The sequence below is a fragment of the Lontra canadensis genome, unplaced genomic scaffold, assembly GCF_010015895.1.
Source record: "Lontra canadensis isolate GAN:19392208 unplaced genomic scaffold, GSC_riverotter_1.0 scaffold13, whole genome shotgun sequence".
Lineage (NCBI taxonomy): Eukaryota > Metazoa > Chordata > Mammalia > Carnivora > Mustelidae > Lontra > Lontra canadensis.
The window spans coordinates 12,258,881-12,285,835 of NW_022631007.1; the positions used below are offsets into that span (position 1 = coordinate 12,258,881).

General features: G+C 47.5%; 1 protein-coding gene across 2 annotated transcripts in view; it reads left to right on the plus strand.

Annotated features, from left to right (window-relative positions):
* Nucleotides 1-26,955, plus strand: part of INPP5D (inositol polyphosphate-5-phosphatase D) — a 110,737-nt gene that overhangs the window by 49,805 nt on the left and 33,977 nt on the right. For both annotated transcript variants that reach the window (XM_032857516.1, XM_032857515.1), the window contains exons 5-10: nt 2,659-2,799; nt 11,949-12,036; nt 16,250-16,330; nt 16,496-16,567; nt 17,578-17,701; nt 24,906-25,012. In XM_032857516.1, the coding sequence (XP_032713407.1) occupies nt 2,659-2,799; nt 11,949-12,036; nt 16,250-16,330; nt 16,496-16,567; nt 17,578-17,701; nt 24,906-25,012 (613 nt within the window). The remainder of the gene's footprint in view (nt 1-2,658; nt 2,800-11,948; nt 12,037-16,249; nt 16,331-16,495; nt 16,568-17,577; nt 17,702-24,905; nt 25,013-26,955) is intronic.

The following is a 26,955-nucleotide window of genomic DNA, read 5'->3' on the forward strand; positions in this document are numbered from 1 at the left end:
GTTAATGCAACATCTCCAGCTTAGGGCTTCTCTCCTACCATCCAGTTTGGCAAAATACAAAGGAAATGCCTGAAAGTACATACAAGCCAGCTGGTTGCTATGATACCTGGTGTTTTTATAATTCAGCTTTGAATATCCTTTGATTCTTCTCTAGGCCCACCAGGTCCTTTTCTGTGCACACTCCTTGCAATACTTGGGTTATTTATCAAATAGCTAAGTAGCCAATGTTTTGAAGTCATGGGTGTGTTGCCATGATTACCCTATAGACATACGTAAATAACAAACCCTTAGTCAACTCTTCTCATTGTTGAGTTCCCTTGAGTTTCCACCTCTCTCCAAGGGTAGGTGCTCTAGAGCGTGAGCAAAGGAAATAAGCAAGGACGCTCAGTTGGTGCCCAGATCTGACCCCTCCTTCTGCCTCTCCTCCATCCCTACTTTCTAGGGACGGGGGTTCTCTGGGGCCTCCAGGCTCAGTGGGACAGGACGAGATAGGCAACCAAGCCTCTGTGCAGCCTCATGAGAGGGGCAGGGGCAGGTGAGGGCTTGTGTGCTCTCCTTGTTTGGGCTCCTCATCTCATATACAGCAGTGGAAACCTCCTAAAACCTCTGGCCAGAGCTTGGCATAAGTAAATGGAGCATGGTGACGGGGATAAGGGTAGCAGCGACACAGTGCTTGTCCTCAGTGCTCCTCTGGGTCCTGACAAACCCAGATTCTGCCTTGTGTTTGAAGAGAGAGAGTGAGCAAGTGAGAGAGAGAGAGAGAAGAGAGAATGTGCATGCACTTGCACAAGTGGGGGAGGGGCAGAGGGAGAAGCAGACTCCCCACTGATCAGGAAGCTTGGGGGGGGGCAGAGTGGGGGCGGTTGTCTATCCCAGGACCCTGGGATCATGATCTGAGCTGAAGGCAAATGCTTAACTGACTAAGCCACCCAGGGGCCCCTAGATTATTCTTCTTAATTGTAAGGTAACCTCCCCAGTCTTTTGTGCAAATTGATTACATCTAATCAGTTAGGTCATAGTTAATAGTTATGGCAAGACTGCTGGAGGAAATCAAGCTTCTCTGATGAACAGAGTTCACATCTTAATGTCACTGCTCTCCTATAATGAACGTCTTAACAAAGACAGCTTCCTGCAGCAAGAACTCGTGGTCTCAGATTTAAGAGTCAATAGTCATTAGAACTGTTAAAATACATATGTTAATACCATGGGAGCGACTTTGTCCTTTTCAGAAATAGACTTGGGCAGAAACTGGATTTTTAGAACGTCAAGACCTGGAATGAATGTAGATTAATGTTCAGTGTTAGGAAGGTGATGGGCATGTAAGTCGTTTTCAGTCTAAAGAAGTCAAAATGGCAAATGGCCCTTCCAGTCTGGAGAGCAGGAGCTTTTCATTCTTTCAGAGATCCTCTAGGGGGAAAACCTGTGTCCTCCAGCTCCAGCTTGATTAAATGTCAAGGCTAGAGCAAAGATTTTTAAAGCTTGTAATAGTTTTTTCACCCAGGTAGATCTACAACCTTCTCCTCAATTTGCTCGTCTGTAAAATAGGAAGGATCATAACAGCTGTGTCCTAACGTTGGTTTGGGGACCAAAGGGGAAATGGGCACGAGGTGCTAGGCAGAGTAAGTGTAGGGTTATGCCCAGGAAATAGTTGCTGTGACTGACTGCAGTCACTACAGGAACAAAGACTCACTCACAGTTACCTGGAACAAAAAATGGTGCTGGGCAAGAGAATGTAGAGGGACCATCAGACCTCTGAGACAGCCCTAGTGCCATCCAGCTTGGGCTCTGCCTCCCCAGGGGCCACTGTGTGCAGTGAGCTTGCCCTGCCTGCGTGTGCCTCGCCCACCCAGGAACCAAAGGGGCTGGGCCAGAGCCCTGAGAGCGAGGACAGGGCACCTGGGCCCACTACCATATTCCCAGCCCATCACTCACCACACACACTTCCCCATGGACCCCAGGACAGCTCAGAACATCCTCAGCACAGAGTTCCAGGTGGCCTTCGGCCATGACTTTGGAGTTGGTATGTGACCTAGAGCCATTTGCCATCTCTCCACTAAGCATCACTCAGCCCCGAGATGCTGTCTTTAGAAGTAAATGAGGTAGGGAAACAAGTCTGCTGACCGTTTCTCAAGTTGCTTTGTCTCCTTCATAAAGGATAAGCATTTTTAGGGTCACCTGGGTGGCTCAGTGGGTTAAAGCCTCTGCCTTCGGCTCAGGTCATGATCCCAGGGTCCTGGGATCGAGCCCCGCATCGGGCTCCCTGCTCAGCAAGGAGCCTGTTTCCCCCTCTCTCTCTACCTGCCTCTCTGCCTACTTGTGATCTCTGTCTGTCAAATAAATAAATAAAATCTTTAAAAAAAAAAAAAAAAAGGATAAGCATTTCTAGCCAGTATCCCTTCCTTCCAAGTATGGGCTTGGGAAAAAGCCTTTATGGTTGGGTGAAGAGGCATCCTCCCTCCCCCATCCTTTATTTAACCTTGCTCAGACTGATTCTCTAGCCCTCGTTGAGACCAGGGGCGCCATCCGGGAGCGTGCCCATGTTCTCCTGAAGGACAGTGTCTCAGCCAGAGACACTGACAATGAAAATTTCTTCTTTCACGGTTGGTGTTTGTGGCCAAAGGCACAGAAGAGGCATGTTTCTCTTTCTTTTATTTTCAGACTTCCAGAAGAGCATCTTAAAGCCATCCAAGATTATTTAAGCACTCAGCTCGCCCTGGATTCTGACTTTGTGAAGACGGGCTCCAGCAGCCTCCCTCATCTGAAGAAACTGACCACGCTCCTGTGCAAGGAGCTTTATGGGTAATGGCTCTGTGGGTCAGGCGGCTCCCGGGGATGTGGGGGGTTGGGGGCACAGTGCCGAGCGAGAGAAGCAGCTCATTAGAGTGACCCCTGCCCTCTGCCTGGCTCTCCAGATGCCTCTGATGTCCTCAGAATAATTGGGCAGTTGGCAGGGTTAGAAATCTTTGTGGTTGTTGCAAGGTTTTGTTTTCATGGTATTCGAGCTGTGGCTTTCTTTCTTTTTTTTTTTTTTTTAAACTAAAGTTAATTTGAGGCCAGTTGCTGTGGGAGGGGGTGAGTAGGAGGACACGGCTGGCCCTTTTACACTTGCTCAAGATCCAGCAGTAAGTCTGCCTTCTTGCTGCAGCTGGCACATTGGACAAGTCCATGAGTGCTCCAAGAGGAAATAAATTGAAGGCAGCCGACGTTCTGCCTGGGAGGCTGATGCCGGTGATGGCAGTTTGGTAGAGCGAGCTAATGCACCCAAACTTTCAATTTCTGACACCGAATTTACTGAATGACCAATTGGTAGAAATTCCGATGTCTTTTAGATTTTTAGAATTTTTCGTTTTACCTTATTGAAAGCTAAGATTAACTTCAAGTTTATTTGCATTTTAATTGTGAAAAGGGCAAAATTAAGTCAGCAGTGCTATCTGAAGAACTGACAGAAGGCTATTGTAAATGCTTGAAAAATGGGCCCCTGGGTGGTTCAGTCGGTTAAGTGTCTGCCTTCAGCTTAGGTCATGATCTCAGGGTCCTGGGATTGAGCCCAGCATCAGGCTACCTGCTCAGTGGGGAGTCTGCCTCTCCCTCTCTCACTTCCCTTGTTTGTGTTCCCTCTCTCGCTGTGCTTCTCTCTTTCTCTTTCTCGCTGTCTCTCTCTCTTTCTCAAATAAATAAAATCTTTAAAAATATAAATAAATAAATAAATAATAAAGGGTATTTAAAAAAAAATGCTTGAAAATAGAAAACCCCATTCAAAAAGCATCTGAGAGAAATCCTAAGGAGCCGAAAGAATCCCGTCATAAATGAAGGGTCAACATTTTGGTTGGAAAAATAGCATTTTCTGTGGGTGAGACTCTCTCAGACTATATAAAGTTTTGTATTTTATTATAAACGTACAGCAGCCTCAGAACTCTCTTGTCAGTTTCTCTGCGGCCATATCCATCTTGGCTTAGTTAATATGCAAAAACAAATCTTTCATCATCAGTAATCCAATTGAACTTTCCTCCTTCAAAAGCGCAATCTGTACGTTTGGTAAAGGTAACAAATAATTTCCTTGGTAAATGGAGCACTCATTGAATTGGCCAGTCAGGTCTCATTTCAGTGAATTGGCTTTCAGCTCACACCATCTCAGCCAATTGGACCTGGAGCCATCATTTTTAGAGATTTCCTTGGAGAGCTATTTTCCTATTTGATGCTGTTGTTATAAATCATGTATCACAAGGGAAAACACACACACATGGCACTTTCTTTTTAAGAGACACAGTTTCATGAAGACAGAATGAGCTGTTTGTGTTCTGATGGACGTCCTGTTTTGGCTGCTTCCTTGTTTGGGAGGAAATATCCCTCCTGGTCTCTCCACTGGCCTCCCCCACTCACAGGGTACTTCTGCAGCCCCCGACCTGTGCTACTGGATCGGGACACCTTATTTTATGGACTCAGCAGCTTCCCCAGTGGCCTACTTCTCTGTGCTCCTGGGAAAAGCTTCCTTTGTCTTGCTGCTCTTCCACATCTCTATTTGTGGGAGAGTTAACTTCTAGCTAGAATTAGGGACACTGTAATGTCCCCTGCACACCTGTCTGTCCTCACCCTTATAGGCAAAAGCATAGCCGGGCTTGGTGACTTGGTTAACTAGGGACCGGAATTTTAGAAAATCTGACATAGAGGCAGTTCTGTCTCCCAATCCCTAACCATGAACTTGTTGTTTTCAAACTACTTTGTTTGCCACAGGGGTTCAGTTCATTCACTCATTCCTTCAGTTATTTACTTAACAAATAGGTATGCCTCCTCTGAACTCTGTGCTGGGTACTAGGATATAGCCGTGAACACAATGCACAAGATTTCTGTTCCTTTAGACCTTGTTGGAGCAGATGTCTTAGTGAAGGGCACAACAGTAGATTGTCTGTAAATAAAGATAATTTTAATAAACATTATGACAAAATAAAACAGGCTCAAGTGACAGAGACATTGGGTGGGAGGTTCCCAGTGTCTCTGTGGGTTAATGAGGCCTCTCTGAGGTGGTATTGGAGCTGGGACCCTGGGGATAAGGGGGAGCTAGCCATCTAGCACTGTAGCAGACAGATGTCAAGAAGAAAGATCCTGAAGCAGGAATGAGGCCAGCCTGCGAAGAAGAGAAAGTCTGTGTGGCTGGAGCATTAATGAGGGAAGGAAAGTGTTAGGAGCAGAGGCTGGGGAGAGGCAGGCATAGAGTGGGCCAGACCCAGGATGAAGTTTAGTTCAGTCTGAGTTTTAGATAAATCACAAAAAGTTTTTTAGGATAAGTATATCCCATGTGCAGCTGGGATATACTTATTATACTAGTAGATGATCCATCTTTATCTGAAATTCAAATTCAGCTGGGTGTCCCATGTTTTATCTGGCAATGTCAAGCAGGAGCCACTACATGTATACCTCACAAGACTCTAGAGATTTTAGACAATCGTGCCATGATCCAAGCTGGTGGTGGAGCATGGATTTCGGGAGGCTGACCCAATGCAGGGAGAGCAGTTCCGAACTTGGGAGTTGTGACATGTGGGCAGCTTGTGAGCAGGGAAGGCAGGGATCTGTGTCTGTTCTGCTTCCTGCTGAGTCCCGGGGTTGAGGACAATGCCTGGCACAGGAGAGTGGCTGATAGATCTTAGTTAAATGTGATGACCCAAGGGCATGTGGGCGTGCAGGTGCTGAGAGTGGTGTGACCTGGCATATTTGTGGGTGGTAGAGAGGCCATACTCGCTGCCTGTGTGGATATAGGGTCTGGGGAAGAGGAATGAAGGGTGAACCCTGGGTTTTGGTGAAAGCAGCCGAGTGGGTGATGATGCCAGTTACTAAAAAACAAGAGGTCGAGGGGGAGGGCATGGGGCTGGGGGAGGTCTTCGTCTGAGCTCTGAGGCAACCCAGCAGCTGAACCACCAACCGCGAAGTTATGCTAGAACTTTTGAGCCCCTAAGACCTCAGGCCTGGGTCTCCATTTGGGACTCATTAGCCTGCAGTTGGCACTTCAAGCTGAGAGATAAGTGAGGTGAGGTCACCACAGGGGGAAAGCGAAAGGAGATGGGGTCCAGGCTGGACGTTTTGACGTGGGGTGCAGCAGGAGGAGCTGGAAGAGGTGACTGGGTCCATCCACTCAGACCACCTGGCCCAACAAGAATGTCCCCAGTTGGGAAGGTCACAGAGAACCGAGGAGTGAGAAACAGTTCAAGAGCCTCCCCTGTCAAATGTCACACCAGTTGTGTGTGTCTGAATGTCTGCAGCACAAAGGCTTAACCAAGATTTGGGACCTGAGTTGTATTTTCTAGAACCAGACAGAGAATTTTCAAGAGAAAAAAAAAGAGAGAACAAAGTCCCCAGAGTCTGGAAGTATTTGGTAACCCTTGAAATGGAGAAATGAGAAGAACCCCAGGTGGAATTCTAAAGTAAAATGTCCAAGTGTGGAAGAGAATACTTTATCTATTAATGAGAGTGGGGTTAAGATTATTTTTTTCCCGACAGCGCTCTCACGTGCAACAGGGATGGGGGACCGAGGGAGAGAGAGAATCCCAAACAGGCTCCCCATCCAGCACAGAGGCAGTGCAAGGCTTGATTTCATGACCCCTGAGATCATGACCTGAGCTGAAGCCAAAAGTCAGACGCTTAACCAACTGAGCCACCTAGGCGCCCCTTGGTTAAGATTTTAATAGGTGAATAAACTCAAAACAAAAATACTTCACTGGCGGGCGCCTGGGTGGCTCAGTGGGTTAAGCTGCTGCCTTCGGCTCAGGTCATGGTCTCAGGGTCCTGGGATCGAGTCCCGCATCGGGCTCTCTGCTCAGCAGGGACCCTGCTTCCCTCCCTCTCTGCCTGCCTCTCTGTCTACTTGTGATCTCTCTCTGTCAAATAAATAAATAAAATCTTAAAAAAAAAATACTTCAGTGGCATTATAACTGCTTCATTGGAGGCCATAAAAACCAACCCATAGCTTTCAAATCAAATCTGAAAATTAAATCACAAAACAGAGCAGAATGTCAGAGAGGTATCTATAGAAGACACCAGAGAGCTAACTAAGCACAGGTGAAGAATGCATATCACTAAAAAAAAAAAAAAAAAAAAAAATGGATAGTTTTTGGAAAGAGGGCATAGAGATTCAACTAAGATCTGGCAGGTGGGCTCTCAAGAAAGCAGGGGAAAAAATGATGTGTAATTGTTGGGAAATATAGATAAGAAAACAGTTCCCCGGACTTGTAAAGGACCTGAATCCAGGTACTGAGAAGACTTATAAAGATCCACTTAGCAGAATAACCAAATAGTACCATCTAAATCTCTTCCGATAAAGTTTCTAAAACACAAGGGAAGATGACTTCAGAAAATAAATAATTACAAACAGCACCATTTCTTTCAAAAATTACAATACTTAATGTTATTCCCACGGCCTGATGATATAAATTCCAAAGGAGGTATCTCCAAGGAGAAGACAATGGACCTGGGATTAACTGAACCTGGGTGTCACTCAGGAGCACATCGAGTCTTTGCAGATTTAAAAAAAAAAATTGTGGAAGTGTTCTAATCACAGGGGTTTACTTAAATGAGGATCCGAGAATTTTTTTCCCCTGAAATCTTAGAGTGCTGGTGATTTTCAAAAGAAAGAAGAAACCAGCAGGTTCCTGAGCAGCTGGATATGAATGCACCCAAAGTGAAAGTGTTCATTTCTATGTGCCCAGAACACGATGTGACAAAAATAGAAACAAATAAGAACACTAGCCACAACCACCCGACCACCTGGATGCTTTTAGATCGCCTCCTAAATAGCAGCTGAATTAAAGGAGGAACAGACACAAGGAGAGCCTACGTGGGTAGATTGGGAGGGCGGGGGGCACGGAGTAATCAAACCTCTGTCTGTCAGAACTCTGTAATGCAGCCAAAGCATGATTTGGAGGAAAAGCCATAGCCTGAGATGCTCCAATATGGAAAAGGGAGGATAATAATGAGTCAAACAGACGACTTAAATCCAGACTGTGAGTCTCTTGAAGGTATCATGGGCTGTGTCCTCATTGCCTTGATAGTTCCCACATCCAGCACAGTATCCGAAACATTTTGTTTATTCCGTGTTCACGCACCAAGATCGTGCGCTGGATTCATGCCACCCCATGCTATTCCAGGGGCTGAAGATACAGCAGTGAACAGAACAGAGTCTTTAAGAAATCTCTGTTGAGCAAATAAACAATAACAACAACTGGCAAGGAAAAGAGCCAGGGAGGGAGGGTTGGGATGGTAAAAATAAAACCAGAAATAGGAAAAAAGTCAATTACAATTTTAGTTTACTTATTTTTAAGATTTTATTTATTTATTTGACAGACACAGGCAGGAGGAGTGGGAGAAGGGGAAAGAGTCTTCCTGCTGAGCAGGGAGCCCCGTTCAGGGCTTGATCCCAGGACCGCAGGATCGTGACCTGATCCAAAGACAGATACTTAACCCACTTAACCACCCCATGGTTCCATAAGTGTCTGACTCTTTTTTTTTTTTTTTAAGATTATTTATTTATTTATTTATTTGACAGACAGAGATCACAAGTAGGCAGAGAGGCAGGCAGAGAGAGAGGGGGAAGAAGCAGGCTCCCTGCTGAGCAGAGAGCCCAATGCAGGGCTTGATCCCAGGACCCAGGCGTCCCCCATAAGTGTCTGACTCTTCATCTTAGCTCAGGGCTTGATCTCAGGGTCGTGAGTTAAAGCCTCGTGTTGGGCTCCACCTTGGGCATAGAGCATTCTTTAAAAAGAAAGAAAAATAGAGGCTTTATCTAAGAACTCACTTCAAAGAAGAGTCAATGTAAAGAAAACACCATAATTCAGTAGATTAAAAGATGAAAGAATTGGGGCACCTGTGTGGCTCAGTGGGTTAAAGCCTCTGCCTTCAGCTCAGGTCTTGATCTCAGGGTCCTGAGATCGAGCCCCGAATCAGGCTCTCTGCTCAGCGGGGAGTCTGCTTCCTCCTCTCTCTGCCTGCCTCTCTGCCTACTTGTTGTGATCTCTGTCTGTCAAATAAATAAATAAATAAAATCTTAAAAAAAAAAAAGATGAAAGAATCATTTGCATGGGCATCCTAACAGATATATGATTTTAAAAGAAAAAAGAAATCATTTTTGTTTTTTTAGAGAAGGGAGGGAGGGGAAGAGGGAAAAGGAGACTCTCCAGCAGACTCCCCACTGAGCGCAGAGCCTGAGCCGGGGCTCTATCCCACGCCCTGAGATCATGACTTGAGTCAAGATCAAGATCAAGAGTCAGATGCTTAACTGACCGAGTCATCCATGGGCCTCCCCAAAAAAGTCATTTCTAATTTTTAAAAAACCTTAAAAAAAAAAGAGGATAGAAGGGTACCTTCTTACTAATGTAGGAGATGTCAATGTAAAACCAGTTACACCTGGTAGGGAAACAATACAGTCATTCCATTAAACATCTGAACAAAAGAAAAAGAGATGCCCTTTATCACCTAATTTCACACTGTGTGGAAATTTTTTGCCAAAGAAAGATGAGAAAAGGAAGCAAAGAATAGAGAAGGCAAAAGTTAAGAAAACCACATCTAGTCAGCGCAGTGCTTCTGAGTCTGGAGTTCTGGGTTGGGGCGCGCTGGATGTCCTGGCTGGATACTGAATGGGAAGCTTGGGGAAATGAGCCAACTTGCTGAAAATAGGGCAGAGACGAGATGCTCACTCTGGGAAGGCTGGGACAGTGGGTCTGAGCCCCTAATGAGCTGTCTCTGGGGTGTGACCTACCCCAGGACCACAGCCTTCTCAGTCTTGGTCCCCTGGCTTCCTTTGAGCTGATGAACTGATACTGGACAGGTTTTCCAGGGACCCTGCTCATGGTTTCCACGTCCACAGACAAATCTTTCTGGGAGCCAGTCAGTTTTTTCAAATGTTTACAAAGCTTAAAAATACAAGGAAAGCCAGCGTCACTGTTAGAAAGCCCTAAGGATTCAGCTTCTGTACGTCTATTTGTGTTTTTAGGATAACATTTTGAAAAAGGAGAACAGTGAGGGAGATCTATTTGATGTTAAAGTGTATTCTGAATTAGTGCCTTGGAATTTCTTGGTTTTTTGTTTTTAACCCAGAATTCTTTTCTGACAATGACAGTTTAAAGGGAGTGTCACTGTGCACCGATGCTAGAGCTCTGGCGGAGAGGGTGGGGAAACCCAGAACCCAGTCTGCCCCACATTCCCCCTGCCCAGCAAGTCAGCTCCCTGCCCCCCATCCTTGGTCCCCAAAGGAAAGCCACGTGTGACCTCCTTCAAAGTCGGAAGGCTATAACACCATCCCCCACCCCCCAAGCTGTGAGACATCCTAAATCTGAAATCAGTGACATTGCCTGGTGCATGCTGGGAGCTCTGGATTTTTCGTTAAATGAATGGTATAGAGCCTAAAAAAACAAATTCTTCCATATTCAAGAAGAGCTTATGCAATGGACTAGCCCAAGGGAATGATGGAAAAATGAGTGAGCACTGTTGAGTGGGATTGAATAGCAAGACAGAGAAAGATGAACTTAATTCCACTACATATATATAAAAAAAAATTCTAGAGGAGAAATTAAGAATGAATCTATAATATCAACAAGAAAAACCCATATATAACTCTAAAAAAGCAAGTGAGAAACCAACTTAAAATGATCAAATAATTGCTGATGATACATTCTTAACAAAGGTAAGCAAAGAATTACCAAGGAAAAGATGAAAAATTGAACAATAAAAAGGTACCAGGTATTTTACAATGAGATCCAGCCTGCCTAGGATGACAATAACAGAATGGGAAAAAAAAAATCCTTACAACATCTAGATTAGATATAAAGCAAAGCGGTGTGCTGAGTTTATACCAATGTCTAAAAATTCTAACAAAATTTCCAACAGGACAGTGACAAAGGACACTAGCAGTTTATACAAAGAGAAATATAGTAGAAACCAACCATGTAGAAAAATGTTTAAAGACAATAAATTAAAGACATTCTGTCAATATATCAATACTGAAATGCACTGTTACACCCACCAAAAGAGAGAGAAGATCATAGAAAGGAGGCAGACATTACCTCGAATGAGCAGGCTCAAACAGTACCTGAGGCCCGTGATTGGACACCATCACTCATCATAAAATTGTAATTGAAAATAAGAAAAGCTGTAGGGACAATCTGTTCAGAGCAGTCTTTATTTGTAATCACCAAGATCTCAAAATAACCCAGATATCTAGCAATTTATTTTGGCACATTTTCTTGATAGAATATTTGGAAACCGACAGAATGTTAAACAGGTAAAGACATGAAGTTTTGGGTGAAATCCTAAGTGAGAAATAGAACTCAAAATTGTCTGCTGTCTAGCATAAACCAATGTGAAAACAATAGAGAAAGACTGAAGGGAACAAAGAATGGGTAGCTCTGGTGTAGGAGTCGTGGATGAATTAGACATTGAAAAATCTCTCCAGGTGTCCATCTCAGTAGTGAGCAGGGGATTTGAACCAGAATGCTCAGACCACCAGCACAGGAAGCCCCTGGGGCATGCATTTAAAATGCAGATTCCAGACCAAATCTGGTTGGGGCCCAGAAATTTGCATTTTTAACACTCCGAAGTGTTTGCTATTCTTATAAACACTGAAGGTTGGGAATCATGGCTTAGTCAGTGATTTCAAAGTAGTTTCGTGACTCTAGATTCCAATTACCTGCAGGCTCCGAGTCTGGCTAACCAGAGGTAAATCAGGTCTACGCATCACGACTCCAGTTCGGCCCGGGGTGGGGGACGGGAAGAAGTGGGGGGCTGGGGTGGTGGGCTGGGGTGGGGGTGGGCCAGCACCGGCAGGCCTGGGATCTTTGCCTGGGCTTGTCCTTCTGGGGAGGATCTCTGCCTTTGCCAGATCGGTTGTGACCGTGCCTCCAGCTAAAGCCTGCGATGCCTCGTCTGGGTCCTGACTAATCCTTGACCTTCACCTTGTCCCCTGCTCCCAGCGAAGTCCTCCGGACCCTCCCCTCCTTGGAGTCTCTGCAAAGGTTGTTTGACCAGCAGCTCTCCCCTGGCCTCCGTCCACGGCCTCAGGTAAAGGCTTCAGGGTTGAAAAGACGAGACTGATAAACCGGGGGTGGGGGTGAGGGGTGGGGGATAAGGTAGCAGGAGTCCTGAGGGCTCAGAAGGGAGCCCCCGCCTCTTCTGTGCTCTCCTGCCTGGAGTTGGCTAGACCACCAGAACATGGGAGGGGGGCTGGGAGTCTCAAAACTCTGTTCCTCCAGCAAGGCATTTCCCCGCTGCCTGATTTTGATTTAAGGAAAAAAAAAAAAAAATCAAATTACACACCCATCAGCAGAAACTAGTAGGTGCTAAATAGGGAAGCCGGGAAGGGGCTTTTTTAAAAATCACTGCTCATGGGAAACTATTGGGAAAGAAGAACGTGAGGTGCCTAAACGCTTGATCCCACCTCTTGCCCCAAAAAGAGCAGGGAGAAAGTGCTTCCTTACTCCCGCAACAGGCTCACAGTCTGGCAGGGGCCAAGGCCAAGTCATCCGCTGAGCAAAGCTGTGTGCATCCAAAGGTTGTCACCAGGAGAGGTAAAAAAAAAAGCAAAAGCAGTATCTCCAGAGAGAGTACATGCAACAGATATAAGGGACAAAGGATTAAGATGTTAACAACAACAAAACTTCCTCCAAATAATGAAGGAAAAACCCAAGTTTTAAAATGCAGAGAGGTTATAAAGAAAGGCTGTGTTACTGAAGAGGGATAGGAATGACCAATATACATATATATACATGAAAAGATGTTCAACGTTATGACTCGGGTTCTGGGGTCAGGGACTCACATAGGGTCACCACTCTGCTCTGTGGCTGGGAGTGGATTAAAAAAGGGGGATTTTCTAAAAGGCCATTTGTCCACCTGCAGTGGCAATGTTAAACGCACACATCCTTCAAGCAAGCAGTTCTATATGTACGCAGCTGTCTACGGGGCAGAGATGTTTATTGTGGCTTTATCTCTAAAAACACAAAAAACCTTGGAAACCACCCAAATGTGGAGTTGGTTAAAGTATGCCACAGAATTCTGTTCTAAGGTGGGCACACTGATGTGGACAGATTCCCCAAGGCATACTGGGGGGCAGAAAAAAGCAAAGGGCAGAACAGTCGATAAATGATACATGTGTGGAAATCAGACCAGAAAGATTGGAACCCAAAGGGCTCCTCTGGTCACCACGTGGAGGGATAGGATGAGGGAGAAGAGGCTGGGCCGAGAGGGACTTCAGGCTTGACCAGACTGTTTGCTAGAGGTTTTTTAACCGAGAAAAGGTCTATGTGCTATTGTGAACTTAAAAATTCATCCAGAAATCGGAAAGGTAATTTTGCTTTCCTTGAAGTGAACGATGAGACGTTAATTTCTGGGAAAGTAAAAGCAAATCTAGGCAAATCAGGGGCCCTGCCAGACACTAACATTTAAATAGTTTGAACAGAAGACCACACACCCACATCTTTGAAACAGATCAGAAGACGGTGAGGCCCCCAGAGAGTTAAGCGAACCCGCCAGCTGGTGTTTACTTTCAGTGACAAGACCGAGCAGGGACGAGATGGAGGGTGGCATCAGACATGGATGGAGAGAAAGGGTTCTCGTTCCCACTCTCCCTTATGAGACCCTGACTCACAAAAAACAAACGCAGAGAGGTCATTCTTGATGCCTTCAGAAATTCCCAGGTAGAGGAGGAAGTGGGAAGGCTGCCTGAGGTTGAGGAAGGAACACTGTCCCCGGGATGAGAAACAGCTGAGTGCAGTAATGGCCCCACCCCCCACCGGTGCTTGTTTTCCGCATCTCTGGAATGGGCAGAGCGTGTCTGCCACTGCAGGGTTCTGCGAAAGAGTGAGTGAAATCGCTTGTATGAGACAATTGACCGCCTTACTCCATTGACATGTGGCCCTTCCTCTCTGGTCGGCGACACAGGCTGGGGCCCCTGGGCCCCGTGTGGAATTTGAGAACTGATGGGAGGGGCAAATGCAACGTTATCAACCATGACTGCGGACCTCAAGGGCTGGGAGACATGGCTCTGCCCCATGTGAGAAAGAGTCGTTAACCTTGGAACCCACATCCTCCCTTTCAAAGGGCGACTAAAAACCAAAGTACAATAACTGGACCAGTTATGGGAACTCCCAGGTATCATACATTCAGACCAGTTCGCTCACTTCTAGGCTAAGCTGTGAATTATGTCCTCAGCCTTGACCTGAGTGACTTTTGGGGCCAGATTATTCTTGGTTGTGGGGGACTATCCTGTGCGTTGTAGCATATTAACACTTCCTTGTCTCTACTGGCTAGATGCCACTAGCATCCCCTCAGCTGTGACAACCCGAAATGTCTCCAGACATTGTCACATGCCCTTTGGTGGGCAAAGTTGCCATCAGCTGAGAACCTGGGGCTACATTTACATTCAGGTCTCAGGTCTACAGTAGCTATGTGACCTTGGACATGTTGACGCAACACTCTGACTCAGTTTCCCCTCCGAAAAGCAATGATTAGAAGAATCCGTTCCCGCGAGGATTAGATGAATGGATGCATTTAAAACGTGCTTGGCGTCATGGAAGAACACATCCTGTTCTGTATGTTCTTCCCACCGGGAGACAGGCTGGCAGGCAAAGCTTCACCATCATGCTAATAACTTTTGTTTCAAGAACAGGCTCCCTGTTTGTCAATAACTTCATTTACACTTGGTTAATAATAAGACACAGACTCAGAGGAGAGGGCACGGTACCAGCCTCGAACTGTAGGGTGACTGCTCCAGGTGGCAAGTGGGTCACTAATCCAAGTGTCTGAGAGGGAAAAGAAGTGGTTGAATCTGTGATCTCTTCAATTCTTTATGAGAAAAACCACCCAAAGCAAAGGAATCCTGAACTGCCCCACCGCTGACCAGCCAGTCTGTTCCACCCCCCACCCCCCCAACCCGTGTCTCTCCCTCCGTTCCATATCTCCTTCCTTTCCATACCTCGAGGCTTTTCACTCCTGGATGATAAGCGATGATAATAAGCACAGGCTGATTGTGAGCTTTGTTGAGCAGCAGGGCAAAACCAAAATAATCGGAGAAAGTGTTGGCAAATCTGATGTGTTTGAAGTGTTGACGAAGCTAGGACAGTTGCGAGGGGTGATGGGTGGTGGTTGGGGGTGGTCGTGGTAGCCGGTGGGGCTGGTGCCCGTAGTACTTTCAGGTGGTGGGGGAAGGCGTGGAAATTTGAGGTCAGAAGCAAGTGTAGCCTGGCTGACTTTCTAAGCAAGGGCTGGGGTAAAGGGACTTCACAGGGTTGGCGATAACCCTCATTCTGTTCCATACACGTGTCTGATTTTATCCTCCAACTTCTGAAAGGCGGGGATGGTGTCCTTAATTCCACATGTGTGACCACTCACCTGGCACAGAATAGATGCTTTGTAAATATTGGTTCCGGGAGTAAATGCTTGAGACTGTGGACTGGGTCTCCAGACAGTCACTGATTCAAGTCCTGCTCTGCCGTTCACCAGCAATGTGTCCTCAGACGAGTAACTTCGGCTCTCTGGGACTCCTGTATGGGTTGAACTTGACTGAGTACCTTCTTGGCCAGGTGCTGTTCCGAGCACCCAGGTCACAGCCCTGAACACCATCCTCACAGTCCCAGTTCTCACAGGGCTCATGTTCCAGCAGGGAAGGCACAATGAGCAAATGCATGACCAAGGTGACTGATAAGAAACAAAGCAGGATGGTTTGATTGAGATGCCCTCATGGCTACTTTTGCTAGTGTGGTCTCCCCAGGTGACCTCCGTGTCTATAGGAATTCCTCGGGGAGTGTAAGGTCAAGGCCACAGGCAGGTCAGAGATGAGGATGGGAGTGGCTGGGGATGACGGGTTATCATACAGAGTCTTAGAGGGCAGGGCAAGGAGCATGGATAATTTTCTCCCAGTGGTGGGTTCCAGCAGTGAGACGGCTGTATTTTAGAAGTAGAGGAGAAGCAGCACTGGAATTGAGGTAAGGGGGAGCAAAGGTCATGATCAAGGCCAATCCTAGAATTTTGTTTAAGCACCTGAGTGGATGAGGTATGGCAGTTGGAGAAGCAGGTTTAAGAGGGGAGATGAAATGAAGGTTTGCTTTTGGCCATTATAATCTAGAGGTGATTATAGATAGCTCTGATTTCCTTGTCTGCAAAGGGGAATTATCATAGTACGGAGAGGGCGAAATGAGCTGGAGTGTGGAAAGGGCCCAGCGGAGCACCTGTCCATGGCTGACACTCTGTGACTGCTGTCCTTCCTTGTCCTTTTCCCCAGGTGCCCGGTGAGGCCAATCCAGTCAACATGGTGGCCAAGCTCAGCCAACTGACAAGTCTACTGTCCTCCATTGAAGATAAGGTACTGGGGGATCCTGCAGCTTCTCTTGGCTTCTTTTTGGCCCTCTCTTTGCTTAGATAATGCCCAAGTGTACAGGCTGTAGGCTCCCTTTGACCCTGTCCTCCAAAGGAATCTGCCTTCCCTGCCCCTCCCCGCCTGAAGGGCTCTGTGTGTTTACATCCACAGGTCAAGGCCTTGCTGCACGAAGGAGCTGAGTCTCCCCACCGGCGTTCCCTCATCCCTCCAGTCACCTTTGAGGTAAGTGGCTGTGTCCTTGTATTCCACAGTTGGAGGCTGGGGACCATTCTTGTCCTTGTGGAAGGACAGATCTTGGCTCAGCTGTCCAAGGGCAAGGAGCCCAACACTGAGGGTGGTGGCAGGCAGAGCCACCTGTGGAGAATGGGCACCCAGACAGGTCTGTGCAACCTTCAGGAGAGGCTCCCCAGAGAAGGGCTTCTCAGCCCAAGACGCTGCATACTCTGTCCTTCTCCAAATGGGCCCAGTGAGTGACATCAGACAGCCCTCACCCCCCTGCACTGAAACTAGCTGCAAAGTAGTGCCTCAAGGGAGAAGTAGGAAAAATATATAATTCCCATGAATTCCCCGAGAGTGACTGAGTTAGAACCTCCTAGCTCAGGCCCAGAAATTTGTTTTTCTTAATAATCCACAGAGATCCTGGTGTAGGTAGGCAGCCTAGCCCTGGTCCCACATTCAGAAACACGGGACAAGATGCCCCCCACCCAAAGGCCTTTCTGGCCCTGATGATAATTCTATATTTATGTCTCCAGCTTCTGAGTGTACCTGCTAGACAATTGTCTTTTTCCTAATTATTATCAGTAAACGTTTAGTTGTTAGTTGTAACAATGCCCAGGAGCCGAACGAAATCTGTTACTAACATCCTTTCTGGGAAGTCGATGGCACATCAGATGAATGAGTGTTGTCACATGGAGGCAAGACTGACTTACTCTCCAGCAGTGCACCTGCTCCCTGCACCAAACCTGTTGGCAGAACAGGCGATGGGCGTACTAGGCATAGCAGCGGTCTTTCGCACAGTTGCGTGGTTCTGGGGGGGCTGCCTGTAGAAACGTGGACTTGGGCTCTGGGGCGAGGGATGCTCAGTGGTTGAAGTCCGATGGCACCACCTGGGATGCCAGGGCTGGACTGGCCAGAGGCCGCCCGGCCACACAAGCAGGGGACTCCCGGGCTGGACCCCGGAGCCCGCCCACAGCGAGGATGACCACATCTCCCCATCCCGCTCTTCCTTGCAGGTCAAGTCGGAGTCTCTGGGGATCCCTCAGAAACTGCAGCTCAAAGTCGATGTTGAGTCTGGGAAGCTGATAATGAAGAAGGGCAAGGACGGTTCCGAGGACAAGTTCTACCCCCACAACAAGAGTAAGACCCCTGCCACCATGGCGCTCTCATCCTGCTGTACTGCTCCTCGTGGACCGGCTCGTCACAGAACAGCCGGAGGAGGAGTCCTGCCAGCCACATCCACCCCTGCGCTTGACTCTCACCGCCTCCCCTCACCCTGTCTGTGGAACCCCGAGCCAGCTCTGAGGCCCACCTCACACACCCCTCCTTCTCGAGGCCTTCCCATACGTTTCGCCTCCTTCCACCAGACCCTGGGGAAGTGAGCTTAAAGGCGTGGCCCTGGGGGGCTGTTCTCTGTGACTACACGCCTCCCCACTAGGAGACCCCCACAGTCCCCGGATTCACGTGCCCCAGCCTCACCCCATCAGGAATACCAGACCTGGGCTGTCTATTCAGATGGCACCTACTGGCTTGACAGCTGAGCCCTACAAATAATGTCCAGTATGGCTGGACCTCCAGAGGGGCGGAAAGGGAGACCAGATACTCAGTGCCAGCTTGGGGCCTCACAAGACAGGGATAAGCATGCAGGTAGCCCTCGTGGCTTGGCTGCCCAGTTCGGACGTAGGCTCTGCCACTGGCTGGCAAGATCATGTTCACCTGGTTACTTAAGCTTTCTGGGCCTCATTTTCCTCATCTGTGAAGTGGGAATCATATCATTATCATAATGGATTTCTCCTAGGCTTGTCGTGAGAAGTAGATGAGCTAGTGCATATGAGAGCACCTCCTCTATGTCCCGCCACAGCACTGACCCCTGGCAGAGTGCCCAGGCAGAGGCCAGGGACTGGAGGTCTACGCCCCAAGGTCCTGGCCCATCTTGCAACCTCTTGCTGCCAAGTCCCATCTGGGCGGTGGCCCCCAGAGTCCGAGGGATGCTCTCAGGCAGCAGGTGGAGAGAGAGCCTGGGGACTAGCCCCATGCGGGGAGGGGAAGAGCGTAGATAGCACAGGGAGGCAGTTAAGAGTCTAGCCTCATATCCCGGCTTGGCCACTTGTGACCCTGGTCTAGAGCCCAGATGTCTCTGATGCTCAGTGTACACTTGTCAAAAGGGTCTTGATGACTCTTGTCATGGCAGCCCTGAGTCTTAAATAGATAAACTTCACAGTAGGTAGTAAGTGCTCAATTAAACACCATCATCGCTGTAACGATCCTTCCAAGGTAAGGCAGCACAGAGCAGCGAGTAGGGACCAGGGAATGAAGTCCATAGACCCTGGAGAGTGACCAGCTGTCCTGTTGATGCATAGTTGAGGTCAGTGTTGAGATGGCTGCCTCATCCACTGCCGCATTGGGCCAAGAGATGGTGTGTTGAGAGTGATCCACTTAGAGCCATGCTTTCCTCTCACCCGTCACACACAGAATGAGTTACAGCTGAAAGGGGTAGAAGAGGAAACCAAAGCCGAGGATGAGGAGAGAGAGTGCCAGAGCGCCTGACTGCTCTAACCAGCTCAAGGTTTCTGAACTGCAAGAAATCCCTTCCGGGTACTGGGAAGCACTGTGAACCCTTGCCAATTTAATTCAATGGACATTTTCTCTTTGGAGTATTTTCATGGACAACCCTAAGTTAGAGCCCCCCAGAGATGCAGTGTTGTAGAAGGGAGAGTCGACCTATGAGCATGTGTGTCAGATGGGAGGTTGGCCCAGAAGGATTGATTAGCTCTGTTGCAGGGTGTGTAGGGGGGCTTCACACCACAGATGGCTCTGTCTAGGGCTTTGAAGGGTGAATAGGAGTTCACCAAGCATAAACTAGGGGAAGGCCCTGGGACTGAGAATGGCCTGTGCTGGAGCAGAGTTGTTAGGGAAATCCCATGTCCCTTGTGGCCCTAAAGGGAGGAGCAGCAGGGCATGGGGTCCCAGATGTGGACAGGGTCCTTAATGCCAAAGTAAAAGTTGGAGATGTTCTATGGAATGGACAGCAATGATGATGGGTTGACCACCTGGAGGGTGAATGAATATTCCTTTGTGGAATTCTGAACAGTGTGAAAGTTGCCATGAGATCAGGGATGGGTGAAAGAGCCAAGCTGGAGAAGAGGTACTCTGAGAGACCCCAGCTCGAGTCAAGATACACTGTATAGTGGGGGTTCACGAGCCCTTAGAAAGAGAAGCGTGGATGCCCAGATCCTGCCAACCCAGACTCTGCGGGCGACACCCACCTGCTTCCTGTCCTCCCTCTAGGCTGTGGAGCCCAGCTCACCCTCTGCCATGGCCTCTGTCACATCAGAACACAATTACTTGTCCCCAGGTCCCCTCACTCACGAGGGCCGGGTTTTGATCTCACATGCTCTGCAATCTGTAGACCTAGCACGGGACCTGGTATTCAGCAGGTGCATACTCAAGGACTGCCGATGGACTAAGGCGCTTGCAGTGTTGCTCATAAATCCCCAGCTCCCCCCACCAAATACATGGGGCCTCCACAGAGGCCAGGAAGTGGATCTTTTTTGTCATCTGCTAAATCAGTCCCCAGAGTCTAGAACAGCACTTGGGCACAGTACGTGACTGGTCAGTATATACTGAGTGAATCCATGAATGAAATGAATGAACAAATGAATTCACGGCCAATGTAGAAACACAGTCCAAGTGGCCGTGTGTTTGGGTGCCCTCTTTTATTTATTTATTTATTTTTAAGATTATATTTATTTGAGAGAATGAGAGAGAGCGAGAATGTGAGAAGGGAGAGGGTCAGAGGGAGAAGCAGACTCCCCACTGAGCAGGACATGATCCCAGGACTCCAGGATCATGACCTGAGCCAAAGGCAGTCACCTAACCAACTGAGCAGGTTGCCCTCTTTATAGCTAACCTTGGAAGCAGTGTGCTTGTGCAGCGAGGGGCTCTGGGTAAACTGGATTTACCACTGCCTTCACAGCTTGATCATGGTGTGACCTTAAATTAGTGACTTAACTATTCAGAGCCTCTGTGTCCACATCCATCAGATGGATTCCTAGGGTCCTCATGAGCACTGGTGGCATAAGGCATGCCATTAGCCCATCCTGGCACAATCAGTTTCCAATCATGGTTATTGTAAGTGATGATCATCTGGAGGAAATCTTTGATGGCAGGTGTTGGGAGTTCCTTTCCCTGCTCCTGTCCCCATGTTCTTGAATGGCTTGGCATTGAGGTCTTCTATGCGGAGGAAAAGTCAGTGGCTGTATGAGGAAATCATAATGTATTCACTCACTGAGCGGTCACAACATGCCAGGCCCTGGGGATGCAAAGACGAATGAGCCAGGAGGGGTCCTGGCTCTCGGGGAGGTTCCATGCAAGTAAGAGTCAAGGAGAAAATTACCAAGTACACAGATAACGTGAGCCAGGAAAGTGTCAGGGAGTGAGGAGCTTGAGGCTGGGAATGTAGAGAGGATGTTAGGACAGTGATGGAGGACTGCCATTGGAGCTGGCATCTGTCTGTCAGGAAGATGCTAGCCACGCAAAAACCACAGAAAAACCCTTGGGCAGAGGTTCCGAGATGGGGGCAGCCTTGTCATGTGAGTGAGCCTCGAGTGGCCGAAGCACGGATGATGTAGAGATTGGGCACCTGTCCTGGGCTTGGTGAGCCCCGAGGATGTTCTAAGTGCAGTGAACCACTGTTAGGAGATTTTAAACAAGGCAGTGGTTTGATCCCACTTTAAAATGAACTCTGGGCACTGTGCTGAGAAAAAAATTGTGGCAGGGAGTGGGGAGACAGATCAATTAGGAGGCCTTTGCAGTCACCAGGCAAGAGGTGGTAGTGGCTCGAGATGGGGAAAGATGGGCATTGGGAACGTCTTGAAGGTTTGACGGCTCATACCCACTCGTGGGTGACATGGAGAGTTGCAAGGAAAAGAGCCACAAAGAGCTTCTAGTTTTATTTAGTTGGGTGTGGGGGCCAGTGGGCCCCTAACCAGCCCTGATAGAATACTAATCCTCACCAAGCATCTTGGAAGCAGCCTCACAATCCTATAAATGGGAGTCAAGGAAAGAAACAAGTTCAGAAGGAAGGAGACAGCCTCATAGTAGCAGACTAGAGAGAGTCTCAGGGAATCCTAGTTGGCAGCAGTAGGAATCAGACCATGGGTTATTTACTGCTGCTGACAAGGCTGATGGGATTACTGAGCACAGAGGACGCCCGCAATTTCCCTTGGGTAAGATTTCCAGTCAAGATGGCAGTTGAACATACACGCTTGTCAGTTTCCCTCCTAAAAGCAAAACTCACAGGAACCAAGAGAGTGAGATGGCAGCAAAATTCTAAGTGCTGAAAAGCAGATGGATAATGATAACCAACTTAAAGGAACCCAAAAGGCTCAATGTTAAGCATGTAGTAGGAAAAATTGAGACACCTGACTCATACCACAGAACCCACAAAGGGTACAGGAATTGATACTGTCAGGGGCCCCTAGAGGTGGCGAAGGTGAGATTATAAACATCAGGATTGGATGAAAATCTGTTTTAAAAGAGACCCACCAGATCTTTCTCACTCCTCATAGCCTGCCCTCTGCTTCCCCTCACTCATTAGACTCAAGGATGTTAGTTTTCTGGAGAAGGTAAAGGGCTGGGGGGACACCAGGCCTGGTAAGGACGGAGGAACCCACTGGAAACAGGACTAAATAATGGTTACTTCTGAAGGTTGATACCATAAACTTCATCACTGCCCAGCCAGGATGCTGCCAGCCAGGCCTACACCCTGCATGCGGGAGGTTGGAAAAGTCTTCTCTGGAGCATGTGACCAGCCCAGGGGTTTCCCTGTGAGTCAGCGCATGAGACTACCCATTGGCTGAAGCCTCGCTCGACAGACCCCCACTGTCACCGTTGGAACACATAGCCAAGGATCACTGGACATTGAAGGGAAGCCTGGGAGGGGTAGTGAGGCTCAAGGCAAAGAAACAGACAAAAGAAATTGGAGGGAGCAAATTATAGGTTAAAAGAAATTGGACCATAAAACAAGAACAGAATGCTATTTTAAAAGGAGCATTCAGAGAACAAAATAAAAATGAAGAAGGAGGAAGGAAGAAAGGGGAAGAAGAAGGTAGGGAAGGGGAAATTAAAACATTACAGCAGAAATTTTTAAAAAATAAAAACAGAATGGAAGGGAGACAAGATAAAGTTGAGGAAGGGTTCCAGATGGTACAACAAAAGGATAAAGAGAGGGAAAATAGGAGAGAAGAGATTATTTTAAATTAGACCAGTCTAAGACATCCAATACCAAAATAAGGCAGTAAGAGAAAATGGAAACAATGAGAGAAACTCAGAACCAAACACCAGTTTCCAAGTTGAAACTGGCCCACAAAGTGCCCAGCACGACGGAAGAAAATTGTTCCACTGTGAGGCACACACAACACTGGAAAGTCTTACAACACTGGAGTCAAAGAGAAGATCCTAAGATCTTCAAAAGATAGGTTACAGACTGTGTCAGGGCTCCCCAAGATTATTTCTGCGATTCACCAAGAACTCCCAGGACTTGGCATAAAGTCATGCAGCTGTGATGTATTACAGTGAAAGGATGAGAAACAAAACCAGCAAAAAGAAAAGGCCCATGGGAGGAATTCCATGGGGAAATCAAGCACAGGCTTCCAGGAGACCTCTCCCAGTGCAGTCACATGGGGCATGCCTAATTGCTCCCCCCGTGAGCTGTGACAGCACATGCAAAATGTTGTCTACCAGGGAAGCTCATTAGAGAGTTGGCACCCAGCGTTCTTCATGGGGACTGGTCACATAGGCACCCTCTGCATGGCACGTACTGAAATTCCAGACTTCCAGGAGGAAAGTGGGTGTTCAACATAAACCACACTGTTTAAGTTTAGGGATATTGAGCTGCTCTTACCAGTTCAGGAGATGCTGGGGACCCTCCCCAAATCCAATTCCCAGATGCTAACCAACAATGACCTTACAAGCATCTTTTCCAAGGATGACAGTCAGGCTTTCTTTTTTTTTTTTTTTTTTTTAAAGATTTTATTTATTTATTTGACAGACAGAAATCACAAGTAGACAGAGAGGCAGACAGAGAGAGAGAGGAGGAAGCAGGCTTCCCGCTGAGCAGAGAGCCCGATGCGGGGCTCGATCCCAGGACCCTGAGATCATGACCTGAGCTGAAGGCAGAGGCTTTAACCCACTGAGCCACCCAGGCGCCCCAGTCAGGCTTTCCAGGTTAACTCTTATGCAGACAGGTAGATCAAAATGACATTGAATTTCTCAGCATCAATGCCAAAAAGTAGAGATGGGGCAAGTTTTCCTAAGGAAGGGTCCTGAGGAAAATTATTTCATACTGTCAGTGAGGTGTATGGGTAGGGTTTTCAGGCCTGCAAGGCCTCCAGAATTTGTTATCCATTTCCCTTTCTTGGAAAACTACTAGAGATGTTGCTTTACCAAAATGTGGGCATTCAACAAGAAAGAAGACATGATATCTGAGAAATTGGATCCAGTACGAGAGAGGTGAATTCCTGAATGAAGAAGAGGGAAGGCCATAAGGTAATGGCTGTGCATGAGACCTAAAGGTCACCAGTCCAGAGAAGAGAGGACCCAGAGGCTCTGGATGGTAAAACTGATGAAAGTGCTTGATTACACAGAAAAGAGTTATGAGCTAAGATAGTTAGGACCAATGTAAAAGCATGGCAATTTTTAACTCCTGGAAAAAATGAAAGTTGTGTAGGAAAAGAGAAGCAATCGAGGCTTATCTGTCAGTAGCATTTCCATAATCATAGCACACTGAATACTTACCTGACCAAAATGATATTATTACTGGAAGGTGATGGAGGGGTTGAAATTATATATTGGTAGGAAGAGAGGATGATAAGAGGGGAGATAGGAGTTAAACGTAATTGCCTGTAGGTAGAAGGACATTGGAGAGAGGTGGAACTGGGACGATACTATTGTTTGTAAAAAAAAAAAAAAAAAAATCTTGTAGAACAGCCCGAGTCTTGATTGTTGATAGAGGTAAACAATTTTGATTTAGATATGAACTAAAAGCAAAGCAAAAGAAGGAAGCAATGGAGGTAGGGGGGAGGAGTAGAGAAAGAAAGTAAGGGAGAGAGAGAGGAAGATGAAATTCACACTGCTCTGGCCAGGCTACCTCACGACCATTCCCAAGCATGAGTCCTTCTCGAAATACAGCCAGGAACAAAGGGATCTAGGATACTCGGCACAAACTGGGTCTTCTTCTGGGGGTGGGAAGTCAGGATTGTTGATCAGGTGCCAGAATATAGCTTAGACTACATATTGGGTGATAAGTCGATGAATGAGTAAATGAACTTTCATTGCTCTTAAGTCCTACAGCTCATCAAGTCTCAGAAATTCCTGAACAAGTTGGTGATTTTGGTGGAAACAGAGAAGGAGAAGACCCTGCGGAAAGAATATGTTTTTGCTGACTCCAAAGTAAGTGAGGAAAACTACTTAAATGGGTCAGGAGAGGAGTGAGGGACACATGTCTTTGGAGGCTTGCTTGTGCCTAGGAATTTGTACCATTGTCTTGCTCAATTCTCACCATCCATTTCCCACCTGGGAAAACCAGTCTCAGGGAAGTTAGGGGACACATTCCGGGTCAGTGGGGATTTGAACAGCTGCGGTTCCATCCTCTGCCACCTGTGCCACATTGTCTGCCCCCGAGAAGGTCCATCCTTTATCACTTGTGTCTTATCCAGCCCTGATCCCCACTGGAAGACTTTTTAGCCTCTCTGGGCTGGACAAAAGCCGTCTGGGGCACCTCAGATTTAAATCTGAATACCAGCCAGCACTCCTTCCATGGCTACCTTTTGCCTCACTCTGCAGGAGTGAGATGCCCCACCAGGAGTGGCTCTTGGAGCAGGAGGTGGTGTGGGCCAATGGAAATACTCGGGGTCTTTGGACATTGCACTGAGTCTCTGTATATCCAGAGGCTGTGTTCTCTGTGATCTGATCACTCCCCTCTGACATCCCAACCAGGGCCTAAGACCCTCCATCTTGGCCTTACTCTTTATCCTTTAGTAAATGGCTCATACCAGAAGTGCACAAGGGGCTCTCATCACATCAGGTGTTAGCTGGCCAGGCATAGCTCCATGGCAAGGCTGAGGGACAAGGGCTCCCAGCTCAGACTTACAGGGACAGCCCCCATCAAGTGCCAGAACCTTCCTTCACCTGTACCATGGATGATATGGCAGGGGTAGGGGAATGGAGGCTGTTGGGAGGCCAGCAGGAGGCCAGGCGGTGCCCAGAACTGGCTGGGGGTGGGGGTGGGTAGGACTTGGAGGAATGACAGAGAAGGGCCTGGGAGAAACAAAGATGCTGGGGCCAGACAGGTGGTGGGGGAGGTGGAGAGCAGGAACCTCTGGCCAGACATCATTCTGGGTACATGGACATAGATCCAAAAACCAATTCTGCCCCTTGCTACCAGCTCAGAAAGATTGAAACACGGCAGTAAACTGAGGCACTGCATTTTGAGCCATCCAGGTGTCAGTAGTGACAGTCATTGTAACATCTTTGTGAGCAGGTTTCTTCAGAAGGGATTGATTAACTGAGGTTTGCAATTTTTAGGTTGAAGCATATGAAATTGCCATCTCTGTAGATGCGAAACTGTTAATTTCATATGGTACAACCTAAAATGTGTGGGTGCTTGTTTAGTCAGTCTGCCCTTGACCGTCATCTCAGAGAGGGCTGCTCTGCTTCAGCCCCCCATCTCCCCGCCCCGTATGCCCGGGTAGCCAGGACAACCCGGTGAAGACCATTGAGGAGACTAACAGCCTTCATGTATTCTCTTCTTCCTTTTTTTTTTAATTTTAAGATTTTATTTTTTATTTATTTGACAGAGAGAGAGTGCACAAGTAGACAGAGAGGAAGGCAGAGGGAGGAGGGGGGAAGCAGGCTCCCTGCTGAGCAGAGAGCCTGATGCGGGGCTCGATCCCAGGACCCTGAGATCATGACCTGAGCCGAAGGCAGAGGCTTAACCCCCTGAGCCACCCAGGCACCCCCCCAGTATTCTCTTCTTTTTGGTTTCTTTGATCTAAATTTTCTTTAGTTAAATAAGTAATCTATTCTCATTGGTGAAAAAGTAACAAATACAAATAAGCAAAAAGCGGGTTTTGTTTTTTTTTTTCCAAGATTTTATTTAGTTGAGAGAGAGCGAGGGAGCATGAGTGGAGGGGAAGGGTAGAGGGAGAGGAAGAAGCAGACTCCATGCTGAGCAGGGCGCCCAAGATGGGGCTCAATCCCAGGACCCCAAGATCATGACCTGAGCCAAAGTCAGACGCTTAACTGACTGAGCCACCCAGGTGCACTCCTTGTTTGTGTTTTTAATAAAAAAGCAATAATGCTATTTATACTGTTTTGTCAACTAGCTTTCTGCT